The sequence below is a fragment of the Sorex araneus genome, chromosome 7 (genome assembly GCF_027595985.1).
Source record: "Sorex araneus isolate mSorAra2 chromosome 7, mSorAra2.pri, whole genome shotgun sequence".
In the NCBI taxonomy this organism is placed as follows: Eukaryota; Metazoa; Chordata; class Mammalia; order Eulipotyphla; family Soricidae; genus Sorex; species Sorex araneus.
In genome coordinates this window covers 21030119-21051343 of record NC_073308.1, presented here as the reverse complement: position 1 = coordinate 21051343, position 21225 = coordinate 21030119, and the positions used below count along the sequence as shown (strand labels likewise).

Genomic DNA, 21225 nt, shown 5'->3' with positions numbered 1-21225 from the left:
CCAACCCCCAATGGTTTTTTTCCCTCCATTAGGCAAATGGAAGGCCCATGCCACCTGTTAGCATTACATCATTGGCTCCCAGAACACAGTTGTGCCAAAGGCCTTAAACAAAGTAGTTCTTGTATTGTTTGCACTCAAAGAGCTGACATCATGCCAACTGATGTCATTGTATGTCTTTGTGTGACTGCTATGGCAACAGGGCAGGTGGGGAGCCTCCAGCTGATGTCATTGGGAAAGTAGGTGTAGAGGCAGAATTTTAAAAAGCTGTGCACTGCTTTTTACTGTGTGGGGGGTTTTATGCCATGCATTAAAAAAATAGCTGCTTTTAAGACAAATTATAGCATGAGTACCCTAAATAAGAACAGAGAGAACATTTTTTTGTTCCTCTCTGCCTTCAAGACTTCATTTTGTTGTTCTTTACTCTTTTCTTTTATGGAAAACTGTAACAACTGCCTTTTTCTTAGGGGAAAAAAAAACAGTTGATTTTGTTCCCATCACAGAATCAGTGTGACCCTGTGTGCTGGGACTTTATGAAGGCAAAGCTGAGCAGATTTTAAAGTAAATAAGTCTTTGGAGTTTGTGATGGCAACAGTGGGCGATTTAGAAACAATCCTTTTAAGTACTCATTAATGATTTTTTTTCTAGTTTTCCATTTCTTTGGTGTACTTCAAAAATGATTGCCTCAGGCCTAACCAATGGTATTATTATGATTTCAGAGCAGAAGACACTAATGATAGGGCAGGAAAGGCAGAGTGTCATTTTAGAAATCAATGGGAAGTATAACTATTTTTCTTTCTAAAAAAACACAGGTAAGTGTAGATACTTCCATAAAAGTCCTCATTAATATCATCCACTTTGAATATTTTTTTTTTTGTCACTGGGGAGTCTCACTGGTTTAGTGTGTGCCGTGGCTAATAGCTTTGAGAGTTGCTCTAGGTCACAACATAAAACTTCCTGCTGTGGTTGCCTGTGATGAAACTGGCTGTGGTATAGATGTCAGTTTCAGAAGCTCCCGGACAAAGGAACTCCATGTGTTGCTTCAGTACAAGTAGGTCCTGTTACCACAGTGCATCCTGCTCTCTCTCCTGATACTGTCAAGGTGAATGAAAACCTCCATTTCTGGGGTTAAATGCAGGTTCTGGTGGCTTTTAGCTTAGATATCACCACTTTCTTTATAAAGTCAAGGTATGAATTAGTCCAGATATTTGATTAGAATTTGGGAAGTATTGGGAAGTATTTGGGAAGAATAATGTCAACTCAGATTTTGTTGCACTTATATGGATATTGTATAGGAGGGATCTCATAAGAATTCTTTGAATTAATTTATCTGTATATGCGTGATTCAGCTAAAAGATACAACAGGAAAAATTAAATACTGTAGGATCCTTACTTTCCTCAGCTTAAACAAGTATTCTTTTTTGCATGTTCCTTTGGCTCTTGATCACATATGTGGCAAATGTTTGTACTACACCTGATCTTATCCAAAAGGCTGAGAAGCAATTGTGGCAAATGTTTATAAAGTGGATTTTCCATGTAATATATTTTCTTTATTGTATTTTAGTTAGCATAATTATAGTAGTGCTAACTTTTACCGTTTTATTGCAATGTTACTGCACCTTCACCTTCCATGTAATATTAAAAAAATAACACTGTTTCATATTCCTTTCATTGCTTTTAATGGCTACAAGTATTTCACTGGATGAAAACTGCAACATTACCCATTCATGACATTTCATTTTTGTCTATAACTTGGCCTTTTCTATTTAGTAGACTATATTTTAGTGAAAATCTTTCTGTTGATAGCCAAATATCTCTGGATATTTAGACCTTTTTCACTAGACCCTTAATGTAAGGAGGCAGAACAGAGTTGAAGGAATGTGTTCATGATTCTATTTGAGATTTCCTGATGGTTTTGTGAACTCACCGCCTCAGAAAGGACTAGGGATAAGACTGTTTCCGGGTTTTGTTCTAGTAGATGTGAGGGCAGGTACCATTAGAGTCCTCAAATGAAAATATCTCAGGAGAGATCATAAGCCATCTTACCTTATCCTCTCTGTATTTTGTCTTTCTTTAGAAAGAGTTGCTCTGTTCCTTCCACCTCTGACCAATTACATAAACATTATAAGTGAAAAGGCTCATTCCTGCTGAGTGATCATTGGGTACCAGACTGGGTGCTGACCACTTCATATGTATGCAATCATTCTAAAGTCACAATCACACTAAGAGGGCGATGCTGTTATCCTCATTTTCCAGCTGAGGAAACAGACCTACAGAGACACATTCTCTTACCTACGTCACAGATCCTGAAAGTGGTACAACTGGCATGGCAGTCAAGATCCTCTGGCACTTCCAAGGTTTCTCCTCATAACCAGTTGCCTGGATTTGGAGCAGACTGTCAAAATGGAGGAAATGGGTTGATGAGGATGCAAGACACAGGTCAGCTGTGCCCAGAGACTAGCACAAGTTTCTCACCCAAGGATGTCATTCATGCCTGCTCACCTCCCCCAGGGACACGAGTGTATGTAGGCCACTGAGCATAGGGCTCTCTGAGGCGAATCAAATTTGCTGCTGGTGTATTGACTGGACACTGCCTGGAACTATTTCTAGGGGAACTTGTCCCAGTTTGTGTTGCAAGCACTTGCCCAAAGTATCGAATGGAGCCATAGCCTTTCAGGCATGTCCAGGGTATCCAGATGGACCTGCGGTTTTGTTTGGATCTTCAGGAAGCAATGGTTTCCCTAAATAATATGGCACACAATTCCTCTGGTGGCCTTTCCTGGCAGCTCTGACTTCCAGAGATAGTCACACTCGCTCTCTGTGCTTTGGTTCCAGGTGGACTTAGCAGTTTTAAGCAGAACCATGAAAACCTCTGTGACAACTCCCTCCAGCTGCAGGAGTGCAGGGAGGCAGGGGGCGCCTCTGCAGCCTCCGGCTTGCTACCTCAGTCCATCCCTACCACCCCGGACATCGAGAATGCAGAGCTGACCCCCATCTTGCCCTTCCTGTTTCTTGGCAATGAGCAGGATGCTCAGGATGTGGACACCATGCAGCGACTGAACATTGGCTACATCATCAACGTCACCACCCACCTGCCCCTGTACCACTACGAGAAAGGCTTGTTCAACTACAAACGTCTGCCAGCCACTGACAGCAATAAGCAGAACCTGCGGCAATACTTTGAAGAGGCTTTTGAGTTCATTGGTAACTATCTCCCCAGGGTTGTTCTTGCAGTTTGCCTCTTCTCCCATCCTTTTCCCTCCAGCTTATACTTTAATATCCAGGCCAGGGTTTATTCCAAGGTTGCAGGAAATTTGCTCCAAGCTGAAGTCTGGGCTCTCTCACCTGGTGCAAGGTTTTCTCCTAAGTGCGTAAGCTTCTCCTAAGCCCATCAAGTGCATAGACCTATCAGGATGGATGTAGAAGGCAATTCTGGTGGGGATCTGTCCCCCAAAACATCTTACTCCTTCAAGTGCTCAAGGTAAAAGTGATAGAGACTAGTCACTGAGACCTTTTACAATAGAATTTTGGAAGAATGGATGGAAAGTAGGAATCAGAGGTTACTACTAACGCCCCTCAGCTTCTTACTGGAGGTAATATGTAATGAATATGAGCCCCCGCTCCCAAGTCTCCCATCCTTCTCAATGGTGTTGAAAAGCCTTCATCCAATATAGGAAATGATTTTATTTCTTCGCCTTGAGTTGTTATTTTGTAGTTGGCATGCCTCTTTATGTGAGTTTGTGGCAAAGGTGGCATTTGCTGAAGGGTTGCTTCTGAAGAACCTTTCCCTGAAAATTAAACCAAACATGAATGCCTTTCCACAGCTGGTCAGTGGAGGGGTATGACTTCCTATCTACCTTTTTGTCTCTGATCATAAGCCATGGGTAGCAAAAGGGCATAAATTTGAATACTGGGGAGATGGAACTCAGTTGTCTTACAGAATTTGCTCCATGGTTAGAGAAGTTAGAATAATCAGTCCATGTTGCCCAAATAGTTCCCAATGGAAAATTTCAGCAAAAATGCACAACAATTTCTAGAAGGAAGCAACCACCAGCCTAACAATCAACTTTTGCTATTTCTATGGCCTTGAATTACAATAAGGTTCCTAGGAGCATTTAGGAGCACCTAGCCAACTCTCCATACTTTTTATTTTCAAGTGACTCCAACCTTGATTACCATGGACTGGAAACCCAGTACTTTTCCTATTAGTTTTTTTCCCTTTCTGAGGGGAGAGGAGGTGGGGCCACACCCAGTGGAACTCGGGACCCACTTCTGACTCTTTATTCCGGGATCACTCATTGCAGACATGGGTGACCCCATGGGCTGCTGGGGATTGAACATGGTTCAGCCACATGCAAGGCAAGTGCTTGACCTGCTAGTAATACTGTTTCTCTAGCTCAAATTTTCCCAACTGCTTTTACTGGGCTGTTCCAGAAAAATTGCTCTCACATTTGGTGCTCTGTTGTCAACACAAAACCTTGGGTTATGCAGTCATGGAGTCTGTTGGATTTGTCTTTGAGTTTGCAGCGCTTGTTACTTTGCCAGATGGTTGGCTTGCTAATTATGACTTCATTGTCAAACCATGGAATACATAGTTTGGAAATTTGGAGGAAACTGGGAATGGTTGCTGCACTCAAAAAAATAAAATGACTTCTCCAAGGTCTTAGGGATTATAGTGTTAGATACGGGAGCAGAACCATGCACTCCTGGTTCTCTGTAATGGGCTAGAGCAATGCTTACCATGCTCTGTTAATTCCTGATGCACAACTTGTAGATATAAAGATCCCTCAGATTATTTTGTTGTTGGTGTTGTTGCTTTTTGGGTCACACCTGGCATTGTTCAGGGGTTACTCCTGGCTCTGCACTCAAATCACTCCTGGCGATGAACAGGGGATCATATGGAATGTCGAGAATTGAAACCGGGTTGACTGCATGAAAGGCAAACTCCTTACCCACTGTACTATCACTCTGGCCCTGCCCTCAGATTCTTTATATCTGACCCAAGGAATTCCTTGAGCTGCAAGGAGTAAGTATTTGTCTCCACGTTGAGGAGGAACTTCCTGCTTTATATATGATGTTATGACTGCAAGTTTATCTGACTTAATCCCAGTTGGGGGAAGTTAGGAAATTGCTTTCCATCTAATGAGTAGCATAAGATATACTTATTCTAAGAGGATTTCAATCAAAGTACCCACATTCTTTGTAGATTATTCAGGCTTACCTACTTTTTCAGAAGGAAAACCAAACAAATAGCAAATACCCTGTAACCTGAAAACAACTCAGCATCAGAGGTTGTGCAGGCTCAGGGTATTTCCATTGTTATGTCATTGAACAAAATGAAATATTAGAATTTTAGGAAAATCACAGCAAGTTTTATAGACATGATGTTCATGGAGAATTTAAAGTAAGTGCAATCAGGGTTTAGGATTTAACTATGCTAGTCCTGACATAGGACATATTATTTCCATGTTCCCCGAGACTTTTACTTATCAGTATTCCCATTATTCAGAGAGAGGGATTAAGGTGCCAGGAAGTCATGGAACTCACTTCTAGAGCCTGGTGAGTGGACAGATGGGTAGAAACAACTAGTGCTTTGCCATCACCATTTCATCACTGCTGCGTTTTTTCTCTTTCTCTCTTGCTGTGAAGGTTGATGAACAGTGTGTGCTGAAGAGAAATTGCAAAAGGAGATACTTTCTTAAAATTTAGTTAGCTGGGAGAAGTGAGCTTCATTTGGAGATTTTTCAAGTAAAATTTGTGCAATGTTCCATCTCTTGGTTCATTGGTAGGTAGTCGGTGGAAGTAATGGAAGTTAAATCACTACTCTCCTTATTCATGCTCCATCCTTACTCTTCATCTAATTGGTATTCCTTTGGGGATGCCACTTTGTGATGTCTTTTCCTCTGGAAGAGTCATTAGGAACCCATTCAGGCAGTACTCACAAACAATTCTTTTGAGCTTTTTAAATACCAGAATACATTTAAAGTACTTCCACTTTCAATTGTTCTGGAATCCTTCCATTTCTGCATTGCTGCTGTGCTATAAAAGCACATGGAGCTGGGGGAAGGGGAGGAAGAATTGGGCTGTGTGTGGCACACGGGGCCCGACTACAGCAAGTCAGGAGCTGACTTGACAGCCACCAGGCCTTCTGGTGAAGAATTAGAGTGAGTCCCTAGTTGTGTTGTGTCAGTTCACCTCAGTCTGGGTGGAGTAAGACTGAGTCTCTTATCCTGTCATGTGGTTCCTGTGCAGAGCAATTTGAGAGTCTAGAGAAGTGTTGCTCTGCCTTAGGTGAGAGAGACATTGTGAACAGCTTTCATTTTGCTAAGGTACAGGTGGTTCCCAGAGCAGGTGTGCAGATGGAGTGTGCAGGTTGAAAGGTTGGAAACTACTGGCCGACTACAGCAGTTATTGTTTCCCCTGAGTGATACTCCGTGTCAGTCCTCAGGTGTAAAAATGTTGAGTCGTACAACCTGGCAAGTGGGATCAGTGTCCATAATCAGAAGGCTCTCCTGAAGCAATAGCTTTCTGAGTATTAATAACTATTCATTATTTTTACATCGATAATAAAGTTCATGGTGTGGTGGCTGTAGCTTCAGTGGCGGCCCTCGCCCAGGGGGAGAACTTCTTTTGACTGATGCCTTCACCCAATCCTCCCTCCAGTTGTAGAAAAGAAGTTTCTTACCCCTGCTAGTATTACTTTAGCAATAGCCAACTGTTGGAAGATGCAAACAAAAAGTGTTACATGATGATCTAGTAATTCTACTGCCTTAAAATATCTTTTTAATGGATTCTCTCCCTACCTGTGGCATTGTCGGGACTGGAGAGCAGTTCATCTCTCTCCTTCCAGTTCATTCTTTTTCCTTCACCTCTTGCATCTCTCATTTCCAGAGGAAGCTCACCAATGTGGAAAGGGGCTTCTCATCCATTGCCAGGCTGGCGTGTCCCGCTCGGCCACCATCGTCATTGCCTACTTGATGAAGCACACACGGATGACTATGACTGATGCTTATAAATTTGTCAAAGGCAAACGACCAATTATTTCCCCAAACCTTAACTTCATGGGGCAGTTGCTGGAGTTTGAGGAAGACCTAAACAACGGTGTGACACCGCGGATCCTTACACCAAAGCTGATGGGCGTGGAAACGGTAGTGTGACAAACTTCTAGATGGACAGTCATTAGACCAAGAGGAAGGAAGATGTATTCTTTCTTTTCTTTCTTTTTCTTTTATTTTTTTTTTAAAAATGGGGATAAAGTTTGTGAATGGAAACAAACTTGTTTAAAACCATTTATTTTTAACAGGTGTGAGAAGAATTTAACTTTTGATGCCATTGAGATTTATTTCCCATGAACTGATAAAGCAGGGAAGGGGCAAAAGAAGTCATTTTTTAAGTCAATAATAAAAATATAATAAAACTTGTTTCTTCCCCTTTTCCTTTTAAGCTATTTGTAGAGTTTATGAATACATAGTCTGTGCAGGTTCATAGACCAAGGATAATACACTTCAAGACAATTAAACAGAACCAAAAGTAAGTAGAGATAATGAATCATGAGGGTCTGGGGTTTGCCTGAGCTGGCTATGTAGAAAATAGAACCCAACCCAACCCACCCCATCCTAGTCCAAGGAGAGAAGGGCAGTTATGTGGTCTAAGGACTCTTCACATTCTTTAAAAACAAAGGATACTGTTTATTTTGTGTGTTTCATACTTGGATTATTCTCCCCTTCCTTCACCCCCCTTCTCCAGGTTTCAGAGATTTTTTTTTTTTAATAGCAGGAAACTGACCATTATACCATATGCTTTCACTGGCTTCTTGTGCAATAATATGGTGTTTTGAGTGTGAAAAGAGTTTGATCTGATGGCAGAATAATAGACAAATAGTGCAAATTTGCCAGCTTGGAAAGAGAAAGGATTAAACAAACCAGTTATTTTTCTTCCCACATTTTTCCTTTATTTTTTTTTTGGGGGGGGAAAGGTGTATTTGATTCTGGTTACAGTGCCATAAACCTTGTTAAATATGTATATCAGAATGTAAAAAAAGACAAAATTTATTTAAAAATATTTTTCGCAAAAAAATTGGTGTGTTTCTGTTGATTGTGTAAAATTTTATTTTCATTATATAAATGGAACTCACTTTGGGATGTGTCTTTTTTCTCCTCCTCCTTTCTTCAACTCAGGGTCAAGCATCTCTTACCTCTGTCTGGTAACTTGTAACACATCACATCATGGGTGTAAATAAGCAGAGGTTTTTGCAAGCCTTGTCAGGGTGGGAAGAATGAGGGTGGGCAACTATTCTCTGTTCTCAGTAGAAGGCAAAAAAGCAAGAAAGCCAAAGAGCTGCAGTATTGATCTGCCCAATCCCCATTGCCTTTATCTTTACCACCTTCATCAACCCTTTCTGCAAATGTAATCTGTCCCTAAGGGGGCCCTCAGGCGAAGTCTCCTTAAAGGAATGAGGTGCTTTATACAGCTTTTCAGCCTTGGTAATTAGGTTGCTACACAGAATGTTGGGTTAGAACTGTTGAATCCCCAGTGGTAAGTTGCTAAATATTTATCCAACATGCCTTCTGGGGGCTTCTACAGGACCCCTCCCATCTACAACATTTGCTTATTTGTTGTCTTGGTTACAGCTCAACACATGGTGTCCGCTGTAGTATGTTGTTAAGCTCTCCCCTTGAGCTGGTGAACAGAGCTCAGCTCCCCAAATACAGCTTCACTATCACAGCTGGAGTGACATAGAGCTGGTGTTCCCTCCCATTCACAGACAGGCTGGTATGGAGTTAGGAGGACACTATCCAAGTGTTCTCTACCATTTACTCAAAGATAGATCTAGAAAATTGTGAAGATTCAGAGAAAGCTGACTTGGCCTGGGGTGAGTAAAAGAGATAACGAATTCTAGTAGTCTAATTCCTTCTCACTACATTCAACATACATATTTTTGTAAGTTCAACATAAGTATTTTGCTTATAAATGTCATCACAAAATATTTTTTACATTTACACAGTTCTTTTACTAGAAGGGAATTCAATGTTTTATTAAAAGATTAGAAACTGGCTTGAACAGAATGAACAGAGTTGTGAGTTAGTGTATAGCAAAGTATTAATCCAGTAGAAAATCTTAACTGTTTTCTACTCTTCTGGCATAATAATTTTCCTGGTGTGTGAGCATATTTAAGGAGTTTGTTTGATAATTAGTGATTTAAAACATGTTTATTAGACATTTTCTTTGTTCTAATTCCAAATGTTAAATTCCTAAGAGAAGTTAGGAATAAATAGGATAATATTTATTCCTTTTCCTTTTTTCATTTTACCAAAAGAAGAAGAAAACCCAGTTTCTCTCTAGCTTCAGGGGAATGATTTATGTTTTTTTGAACTTTGATTTTGAGAAACTGTTCTGGGCAGACAGGAATCTTGCCAACCGGCATACCAAGAATTCTGCGAGAGGCTCAGGTCTTTTTGCTAATCTGTTTTGAGTCACTTAGTCTTCATTTCTTCATGAGGAATGTTAACTACTTTGTGAAAAGAAAATGGATTAGCTAAGCCATTGCTCTAGAAATTGAGTGCTGTCTTCCTGAGAAAGCAGGCTCTCAGGCTGACCAATGCATTTAAGGCTTTCAGAGTCCCACAAGAGTTGTTTCATGCTGAATTGATTTAATTCTTTACTAGAATGCAAATGTGATATCTCTATTAATTTTAAGAAAGGTACAGAAAACATTGATATCTTAAGTGACCAAGAAAATAACTCCAACTCTTATGTTTATTTCAATACTTGATACATTTCCAGTCAATTGTAAACTTCCACTACTAACCTAGAATATAGAGTTCACATTTTATGGAAAATCTTGCCAGCTACTTTGGGAAAAAGATATACAGGACAGGAAGTGGGGCAGGAAAGTTAACAGATGGAGAACAAGTGCAAGGGGAGATATGAAAGAATAAACACACACAACCACTTATGACATGTTAACCACAAGTGAGGACAAATGACCTCCTGCAAGGGTAAGAAAATATGTGAACCAGAAGGAAAGGGAGCATATATGGCAGAGGCCAAATCAATAAATTACATCAGAGTAAAGAAAGTGGATCTAAGTAATTTCTTCACATGGTGGCCAAGTTAGAATTGGACTAAATTTCTCTAGTGAGATATCCTGAGAGATAAGCAATATGGCAAGATGGAGATAAAACAATAGAATTTCCCCACCTGTATGTGAACTGGCATTTAAAGATAAAACAACACTGTGTTATATTCCTTCAACTTTAACATTCAATCCCAGAAGATATGGGTTTAATTTAAAACTCTAATTGGAAACAGGTAGAGAAGAACACGGAAAATCACACAAAGCACTCCTCTCTGTCCTGCCTTTAAATAGAGATAATAAACTAAATACCCTGACTCTTCAGGATTTCTAATTTCTTTCTCTCTCTCTTTTTTTTTAGTTCCAGTGAGCTTTTCTTGAGATTTTTTTCCTTTTGGGTCACACCTGGCGATGCACAGGGGTTACTCCTGGCTTTGCACTCAGGAATTACTCCTGGTGGTGCTCAGGGAACCATATGGGATGCTAAGAATTGAACCCGGGTTGGCCACATGCAAGGCAAATGCTCAACCCTCTGTGATATCACTCCAGCCCTTCTCAAGATAAATTTTTTAAAAAATATTTTCAGCATCTTTTCCAAACAATAACAATTCTGCACACCCTGGTCCATATATGTGTATATACAACAGCTCAACAAAAAATAGAGTCCCACTGGAACATTAGCCAATTAACAGGAAGCAAGTTTCTCTCTCTCCACGTTTTCTGATTTTTGAGTCCCCACTGTTCACTTCTCAGTGGAACTGTGATCCCTTGTGGGTAGGGACATTGTAATTCTTCCCCATTTTTATTTGAGATTCCTAATTTCTTTCCATTTTGTTTTTGTTTCAGTGCTTAGGACTTATTCCTGGCTCTGCACTCAGGAATTACTCCTTGCAGTCTTGGGGGACCTTATGGAGTTTTGGGGATCAAACCTGGGTTGACTGGGTGCAAAGTAAAGGCCCTACTCTCTGTACTTTCTCTTCGGCCCCACAGGTTCCTAATTTCTTTCATGACAATGTCAGTGTTTGCTGCTATATATATGTGTGCAGGGCTTAATCTGAAGCAGAACCACTGGGTAATATAGGTGATGGGCTTATTCTAGAGATTTGACTCTACCCTAATGTCCAACTATGGAATCTAATAAAGAAGTTGATGGGAGTGGGGTACCTTTGTGTTCAGTGATGAGCTGTAGTCTCTGTGGCACAGTGGAGACAAAAGTCAGAGAAGGTTGGATGGGCATGAAGCAGAGGCATCAGAAGATAAAATTGGCATTGCCATTTGCCTTTGTTAACCTCAGCAATGGATGATGCCAGAATAGCATGTAAACCTTCCTGTTGAAAAAGGTTAAAGTTCTTTAAGTCCACAGGCCACATAAAATGTTCTATGAGATCTTATGTCCTAAAACCATAATGAGTTTTAGGACATAGTAGAGTAAGAATAAAGATTGTAGAGATTGTGAGCCTTGGTAGCATTTATCTTTTCAACTATTACGTGATATCTTATATTCTACTTCCATGGGGTTGTAGAGTGTTGTTACTCACATTCAACTTTGAGGTTTGATGGATAAAGAACATTTATTTCTATGGGCAGTATAGGTTGTATTTTATGATCCATGAGGAAATTTCTATTTACAGACTCCTATTCAAAAGAATAGATTTTTTTCTTGAAGGTGTCATCATTTTGCTCCAAAATCTTAAATGACTGTTTTATGGTTTACTTATGAATCAGCAGCTTCATACAGGATTTCTGTCTAATACAGACACCTCTGGCCTTATGGGACCTACTGACTCTGGATGTAAGAGCAGATACCTGACATCCTTGAACTATTTCAGAGTCATTTTTTGTTCTGGACCTAAATTTCTGTACCAAATTTCAGGGTGTGTGTGTGTGTGTGTGTGTGTGTGTGTGTGTGTGTGTGTGTACGTGTGTGTGCATGTGTGTTTTTTTCTGACACCAAACAATTCTTAGATATCAGGTATGTTTCAAGGTTTACAGGTCAACTGAATTCTGGTACAATATAGCTGGAGAAGACATCACATCACATAGATTAATGGCTTAATCTTACAAGACTGCATGTGATCTTTCAAATGCCAAGGCACAAGCACAGATCGTCCCCTACACTTATAACCGATCAGCCATGGATTGAAGTTTCTAGTGACATTCTCCTTGCGCTTGATTGATGTGATAGAACTGCTCATAGGACTCAGATAAACAGTTTACTTACAAATGTTCAGTTTCTTTAATCAAAGGACATGACTCAGGAGCAGCAAGATGGAAGCAATGTAAAAGACCAAGAATGGAGAAAGGGCATTGGCCTGTGCCTATACAGAGCACACTATACTCCTCACATTTCCATGTGTTCACCAGTTCCGAACGTGCCTTTTAGTTATTTTATGGAAGTCTTATTAAATAGGCATGATTGACTAAGTCTCTAGCCTTTGGGGATTGAACTCAATTCTAGTACCTCTCCCTTCCCCATAGGTTCAGGATGGAACTGAAATTTCTAACCCTCTAAACTCATGGTACATGACCCTCACCCTTAGTTTTTTCATCTTATGCAACATAACAAAACATACTGTAAAAACCTTTATCACAGGAAATGTCAAGGTTCGAAGAGCTCTGTGTAATAGGGGAAGAACGACAAATTTAAATATTTCATAACCCTATTCATAAATAATAGTTTATTGGCTTACTTGGGGGATAAACTGGACTAGCATGCTCAATAAGGAATTTCCTGTAAAATTCAAGACTACCCACTAGACATCATCTCTTTCATAGAAGTAGGAGAATCAGCAACAACTTATCCTTATCATGACATAAAATCTTGACATGCTTCAAACACTGAACTCGGACATTTGACCTGAAGGCCCCTATGAGAATTATTTCAAACTTTCTAGCATGCACATCTTTTATCAAGATATATCTATGTATATATATACATATATGTATGTGCATTTTGTTAAATACATAATAACATGTATATGTATATATATGTGTGTATATATATAATATCATCATGTTCTAGTAAAATGTAATGTCAAACTAAAACAGTCCGGGGCAGAGAGGTAGTATAGTATGTTTTTGACCAGTTTGGATCTCCTGTACCAGATATTGTCCTACTGGTCCCCTGACACTGGCAGAATTACCTCATGGTAATTGGCACCACAGAGTGTGAGCAACACCACATCCTCAGGCCCTAGCATTGAAACAGTACCCAGATGGCTGAGTATAGCTGGGGATGGCCTCCAGGTCCCATGAAAACAACCCAGAACCCTCACCACAAAAAGAACCTAAATGTGCCCACTATAATCTGTCCATTTTTGGCCTTTAATAACGATAGAGAAATAAGCATCTGTCAGATCAATGCTAATTATCTCATTTTTTACAATCAATTGTGTTGATTTCTTTCTTCTGTGAAACTACAGAGGAAGGAGCAGCTTCAACTGAAGCAACTTCCTAATTGATATTTTTAAAATCTACCATTATTCATAATTCATCTGTGTCTGCATTGGTTAATTTTGTGAAAGTATTGGGCTGTGGGACAACTCCCCATCCTGCTTTTTGGGGTTTTTTACTTTTTGTTGGTGACATTACTTTTCTAAATTCCTTTGGAAGAGCAGTGTAAGTTTTTGTTTACTATTTTGACCTACAGTTCATTGTTGGATAACAATTGACTCTAAAAATAATGGCTGGAAATAATAAAATATGATTTGTTCATGAACATGAAATTCAATCAGATTTAACAGTAAAACATCTCTGAAATGCTTATCGGGGTACAAAATGCCATTTGAAGCTAAAGGATCTACTTCTAATTTTGCCTGCTCACATACTTCTAAAGTTCAGTCAAGGATGTTCCACAGGCTGTCTTGGTTTCTCTTTATGTGGGATTCTCCATGAGAATGCTTTTGGAAGTGCTCCAAGGAAATACGAAACATGGCAGCTGATTCTCGAAAGCAAGTACTCTCAAAATATTGGATAAATGCTGCAAGGTGTTTTTTTTTTAATCACTAACCCCAGAAACCTCATAGCCTGTCACATTCTACTTATTTAGTGAATTATTAATACAAGCTCAAATTCAATGGTTAGTGAGGCAGGAGTATTATAGTCCTCCTTTCAATGAAAAGAATAACAAATAATTTTTGACCATCCTTAATCCACTGCATTTAACCTTTCAAAATAAATGTAGGAGCTGGAGAGATAGTAAAGCGGTTGATGCATTGCTTTGCATGCACCAGACCCAGGTTTCATATCCAGCATTTCATATTGTCCCCCAAGTGAATACTGCAGTGAGTAATACTTGAGTGCAGAACCAGGAATAACCCCCGACTATCTCCAGGTGTGAACCCCCAAAAACATACAAAACAAAATAAAGGTAAGATAATAAAAATTAGTCTATGAGGCAGTAGTATGGTAATGACCTCAATAGTGTTACAGTGCAGGGATAATTTTTGAATATCATTCTTGATGCAATGAATATCCTTCTCCATCCTCAGGCCCAACACAATAGGGAATTGGGGTGAATGATATTAGGAGAACATGGAATCTACTTAGTGATGGCTTGTGCTCCTTCTTCTAATAGGTGTGTCAATTTTTTAAGAACCAAACCACCCATCTTTTTCCTTTATCCATATCAGATTTCTACAATGTAACATATTTCAGTGACTGATCTAAGAGGCATCTTGTATTCCATAACTCATGGCTAATTCTCTGAACTTCCTTTTCTCCCTTTGGCTTGATATATTACACAGACAAACCAGAATACTTCTCAAAAAATAAAAATAAAGGAAAAAAATCTCATGATCCAATTCATCATTTTGCTACATGATCTCTCAGGTGATGTCTATAGAATCAGTGACCCAAATGCTGGCCTGATATTGGAACTTGGAATTAAGCATCCCACTGGGAGAATGAATGTCTCATCCGGTTAGACACAGCTTGAGCTTTCAAACTGGAGCCCTCTAGAGAGCGCTTGACTCCTTATGGCCTCCTATGGGGTCCTGGAAATAGACTGGTTTACTCAGAAGTAAACCTTGAGGCAGAGATTGCAGAATAATAAATTGATCTGGTAATAACTTTAAAAGTGTCAAGGAAGAAGGAATTGGGAAAGGATAGGGAAAGAAGACCACAGACTTGTGATTAACAATTGTACTGTGAAAAACTGGGGCTTAGTTCTAAATCAGAATAGGAAATTCAAAATTATCCCCATGTGGTCAGGGTGCTGGAGAATTTATCCATTGATACTGAATTTATCATTCATTCTAGTCATTGCATGAAAACACCTGGATCAGAATAACTCACCTCAGCTGATGGAGTAAAACAATGACTCCATGTGATTCCTTGCCCTTTTGAACAGTTTCTCAGTTCTGGTGAAAATCACATATGCATAACAGCAGAACACTTTTCCCTACAATAACTTAGAAATACAGATGGTCTACTTGTCTTCTGTCTGTTTTCATTCATTGACTTCATTTTGCTTAATTCAACTCACACCCTTCTTTCTTCTACTTCTTGTCTTTTCTTGTTCATTTTTTAAAAATAAGAGCTAACCAGCTATATCACCCCATTCAAAATTTTAGAATTCCTGGAGCAACATCTCAAACTCTTAACCACTGATAGATATACAAGGAGTAGCACACCACATTGAATGGGATGTAAAGTAGAAGGCAGCCAATCTCAATTAAGAAAATATTAATACACAAGTCTTAACCTGTAACAACATGTTAGTAGTCTTGTATACAAGGGTATAATGGCTCCAGGGTGGATAAAACAATCTTTACAGTTTCTTCTAAGGAAATCTTTTTGATCATTTTCAGCAAATTATTCATAATAAGCATTATAAAACAATTTAGGACCTGCTATTGGGGCAGGCTTGGATGGTGGTTGAAAAATTGGAAATAATGGTGGTGGGAAGGTATAATGGTGGTGGGATTGGTGTTGGAATATTGAATGCAATAAATCATGAACTTTATAAAATAAAGTTAAATTAAATAAAATAAGAGTTAAGTTTGCTCAATCACAATCTACTTTCAGAAGAAATTTAGTCTGTGATAATTCAAAAATCAGATCCAAGGCTATAGATCTTGCTTTCCTTGCCTTTCTCTCTACCACCCCCTCCCCCCACCTCGGCCAAGTGCCTTTCATTCTATATTTTGTGAGTTATTCTTTACTTTGTACAGCTCTGGTTCACTTGACTCATTGCTGTAAGTGCTGGTTTAGGATGAGGTGTATTTTGGGGTATGGTTCAAGTGAATTGTGACTGAAGAGAATTTCCTCAAATTCAGTTGTATTTAATGAAGCTGAAGTCTTCTCATGAGATGGCTGAGATTTCCACAAACATAGTTCTCTATAAGCCCTTTAAAAATATTAAATCATAATTATTTGTATTTGAATCATTGTATGAGTAGATAAAGCTAAAGTTCAAATGGGCAAGTGAGTCCTTAATTCATCTCTTTCCTCAGTAGAACATTTCTTCCTAGGGGATAAGTATGTTCTCCTTTTAGACCAAATGCCAACTGAAGTGTCCCAAGGCATCAATTGCTACATTCTTTTCTTAAAAATCCCTCTTGTGTAGTTAAAACAACAACATCAACAACAGCCAAGTGAAATGTAACAAATTTTAGGTCTAGAAGTTGAAAATACTATGCAACACTGATCAAATCAAATCACCTATCTGAGTCTTAGTTTCCTACTTGACATTCTTGTGAGGATTAAATGTATACTTATGGGAAAAATATATAAAACAGTTCCAAAACTTATACACAGTTTTACTTAATACAGTTTCAGTTTACTAAAGTCCAACAATGACTAAAATTCTTATGTACTATAAAATATTGAGAGACCAGAGTTAGATAACCTTTACTATCTCATAAAGTTGTATTATATTTACTATTAGTTGTTATTAATCTCTTAATGTAATTATTCTACCCATCAAAGTTTATCACAGATGTATATATATAGAAAGAGCAGCATGTACTTATTTCTATAGGACACAGTATTATCTGCTATTTTTGTCATCCAGTGTGAGTTTTGAGGTCTCAGAACACAGCTACTGAAGCTAAGGAAGAATTTCTGTAGCATGTAGCTAACACAGACGTCAGAGATTGACAAATTTTACTTGTCTAGATGAGAGTTCTTGGAAAATTAAATTCCATTTTCTCAGATCCACTAAATCACTGAGGAATTGCCTGAGTGCTATTTCTTTTTTTTTTTTTTTTTTTTTTTTTTTTTTTTTTTTTTTTTTTTTTTTAAATTTTTATTAAATCACCATGTGGAAAGTTACAAAGTTCTCAGGTTTATATGTCAGTTATACAATATTCAAACACCCATCCCTTCACCAGTGCCCATATTCCACCACCAGAAACCCCAGTATACCCCCCGCCCCCACCCCCTACCCCCTACTGTATAACTAATGAATTTCACTTCGTTTTTTCTTTACCTTGATTACATTCCATAATTCAACACAAAACTCACTATAGTTGACATAACTCTCTCTCTCTCTCTCTCTCTCTTTTTTTTTTCTCTTTTTCCTTTTCCCTTTTTTTTTTTCTTTTTTCCCCTCATCCCCCTTCCTGCGCCTCATAGTATGGTGTACGCCACGCCACGTCGGCCAGCGTGGGGCTTTTGCTTAGTTCACAGTCCAGAGGTGGCTGCTACATTAAAAACCTTCAATATTTTCAACAAAAACTTACTGTTATTATTTGGAGTTTCCCCCCAAGTCAGACCTGTTCAAATGGAACCAATTCACATTGCTGACAATTATAAATGTTAAGTCGCGCGGATGCGGCAGCGTCCGCGCGGTTTTGGGTTTCTGTATAAAGTCCAGGGAGAATTCTGCCAGAAATTACATAGCCCAGCTCACAGTCCCAGTGCATTGCTGTAAGAAGTCTCTGAATTCAAAGTCTTTAGGCGCAGAGGGTCCGATTCGCGCTCAGCAGCTCCGGGTTTATCTGGGCCGAGGGCGTGCCGGTTACGCCCCCTTCCCATGAGTTCCTGGGAGCCCCCAAAGTAAAATCCGAATACCTGTGGGTCTGGAATCAGAAGATGGCGCCTGCCACATAGTGCCGCCAGCCCGCCGCTTTCCATGCAGGAAGACAGGGTGGGGGGGGGAAAAAAATCCACCCCCAGCAGCACCGAGTTGTAGCCCAGTTTGGTGTCCCAATGCATTGCTCTCAGGTGCTGCGCTGGATGCCCGAATGTGTTACATCTTTGGAGTCAAAGTCTTTAAGCGCCGCAGAGGGTCCGATTCGCGCTCAGCAGCTCCGGGTTTATCTGGGCCGAGGGCGTGCCGGTTACGCCCCCTTCCCATGAGTTCCTGGGAGCCCCCAAAGTAAAATCCGAATACCTGTGGGTCTGGAATCAGAAGATGGCGCCTGCCACATGGTGCCGCCAGCCCGCCACTTTCCATGCAGGAAGACAGGGTGGGGGGGGGAAAAAAATCCACCCCCAGCAGCACCGAGTTGTAGCCCAGTTTGGTGTCCCAATGCATTGCTCTCAGGTGCTGCGCTGGATGCCCGAATGTGTTACATCTTTGGAGTCAAAGTCTTTAAGCGCCGCAGAGGGTCCGATTCGCGCTCAGCAGCTCCGGGTTTATCTGGGCCGAGGGCGTGCCGGTTACGCCCCCTTCCCATGAGTTCCTGGGAGCCCCCAAAGTAAAATCCGAATACCTGTGGGTCTGGAATCAGAAGATGGCGCCTGCCACATGGTGCCGCCAGCCCGCCGCTTTCCATGCAGGAAGACAGGGTGGGGGGGGAAAAAAATCCACCCCCAGCAGCACCGAGTTGTAGCCCAGTTTGGTGTCCTGAGTGCTATTTCATATGACTCATCTTCTACCAAATCATGAAGTAGCTAGAGGCAGGGGCCAAGGCCGAAAGAAAAGAAGCAAGTACAAGTATTCATCCTCTTGCTCTCAGCTCTCATTCCTTATGGATGTCACTTCCGCAAGAGCTGTGCGACAGAACATTTCCTTTCTCCTAATTTGGAGCCTGGTGGCTGGGATTTCTGTGTAAATGATTTTCCCACCATGAGGCAGCATTTTGCCGTAACACCTATCCATGCAGTTGTTCATTCAACAGACATGTGCTTCATTTATAGTCTGCAGTATCCCAAATGGTATTTTGCTGTAAGAGGTGGTTTTTATTGCCTGAGTCCAGAAGTTAGAAAAGTCTCAAGAACTTACCAAGTCAGACCACATGGTTGGCCAGAGTTGGAGACTCTGGATCTGTCTCTCCCCAGGAGAGACAGAAGAGGACTGAGACAGAAGTGGGTGTGTGGAAACAAGGAATACAGGACTAATCCAGCCACTTTCTCTTGAAGACATAAGTCCCCAAAGTTCAGGTGCCCGCAGAATGAACGTCGAGGAGACATGGTGACCACCAACACAGTTGGATAACCCAAATACATTAGCGAGCGGTTTCATTCCCAGCCTAGAACCATCCAATCCTCATTCCTTCACAAGCTTTGTGGATGAGCAGGACATAGCCCCAAACTTACCTTCAGGCCCTCTAGTGTGGTGTTTCTTAACCTTTTCTCAACTGGGGCCTACCTCTGTCAATCTCTGACGTCTGTGTTAGCTACCTTGTTTACTTTCTGTGCACCCCAATACTACCAGTTTTCTTCCTTGTTTTATGTCCCCCATTTATGTGATTTTCCAACCATGGTCCCCTTGGAATATTTATGGCCTCTGGTTGAGAAATGTAAATCCAAGGCATTGCCCCGAGGTCAAGCAGACAATCTGCAGCATCTGAATAAACTGCCAGGTAAGTTTCTAGAAATCCAAGAAGTTATAGAATACTCTGATCTTTGGGTGTTAGGAGGAGCAAAAGAATAGCTGGACAGACACAGAGGCAGGCACTGCGTCACTGAGCTCACGGGCTCCCTGGCTCTACTGGTGTGAACAGCTGACTTTCATCCTCTCCCTTCCCAGGCCACTGTGATCCTCCTGGAGAGGGTTTTGCTGGTTTGAAACTTCACTGGCTTATTTTGGGTTCCTTGTTAAAGGTTCCATGCTAGAAGTTCCCTGTTAGGGTTGTTCTGGTTCAGCAGAGGAGAAACAATGTGTTTCTTGCCTGCTACAAGAGATGGCAAAGCAACAGGTCCAAGGGCCACTGTTGGGTCCTTGGCTTCCAAGGGTGTATTTCACACTTGCCTTGGAGATGTAGGGGCCACAAATACTCAGGATTACTCTTTCTGGGGCCCATTTTCATGGGCTCTGATTTTGCTCTCTGCATACTGATGTCAAACCAACGTGTAAGATGGAAATAATGACACAAGTTATTTTTTCAGCACCCCTAATCTCATGAGAAAATCATGGTCTAGTGCCAGGTATTTCCAAATGCAGAGTGAAGCTAGCTGCTGCCCTTGGGGCCTTTCCACTAGGACTCTGATGTGCTCCCCAATAGCACCATGTCACCACAGCCCCATGTAGTGGGAAGGCTTTGCAATGCATGCACGACACCCTTCCTCACCTCTGCTCCCAAGTTGTTTCTGTTCAGTTTCCAGACACTTGCTCTCCGTCCCCGTCTCAGTCCTAAACTGATCTGTCCTTTGTAAACTGGCTGGTGGCAACCCTGTGGTTTGGCTCCTGGGGACCTATAAATGTCATGAGGATTTCCTGGGGTGCATGAGGTGCTTTTCACGTCTGAATTGCGCCCGACAGCCTGCAGAGGCCTGAAAGGCCAGAGCATTTTTAGCTTGAGTTAAGCAACTACCAAATCCTCTAGGTTGAAGCTAAATCCCCCATTTGCTGCTCCTGGAGTGGTAGCTGAGGGCACAGTGTAGCCTGAGCGCCAAAGGCACCAGCACAGATGGGGCTGCTCTGGGCTGGTTCTCCTATATTTAACACGGCCCTAATTACCCACAGGTCTCTAAGCGAGGAAGGCTGATGAGCAGTTCAAGTTCCCTGCATAGAAATAGCCCCAGAATAGTGCTAGTGTTGTTTCTAATTGCAATGGATGAGCAGACTCTCATTAATCCTCCCCTATCAGCGTGCAAACTGGCTGCCCCAGAATAGCCCTGATCTCAGCCAGCCCACAGCCTGCTTTGGGTCTGGTGGTTTTGTACATATTTGGAAAGGGGAGGCCCTCCTCCCAGGGCTGAGTGCGTGGAACTGGGGGTGAGGAACAGTGTGCAGATTCTGAATCTTAGGATACTGAGTCTTA

At 40.9% G+C, this 21225-nt stretch overlaps 1 protein-coding gene across 2 annotated transcripts in view; it reads left to right on the top strand.

The window, feature by feature from the left end:
• DUSP10 (dual specificity phosphatase 10) overlaps positions 1-21225 on the top strand; it is a 70083-nt gene that overhangs the window by 29728 nt on the left and 19130 nt on the right. Inside the window, exons 3-4 of one of the 2 annotated variants that reach the window (XM_004613021.3) lie at positions 2833-3201; positions 6889-8112. In XM_004613021.3, coding sequence (XP_004613078.1) covers positions 2833-3201; positions 6889-7154 — 635 coding nt within the window. In that variant the 3' untranslated portion in view covers positions 7155-8112. Of the gene's footprint in view, positions 1-2832; positions 3202-6888; positions 8113-21225 lie in introns of those variants that run through there. The other variant, XM_055144854.1, reaches the window with a different exon arrangement.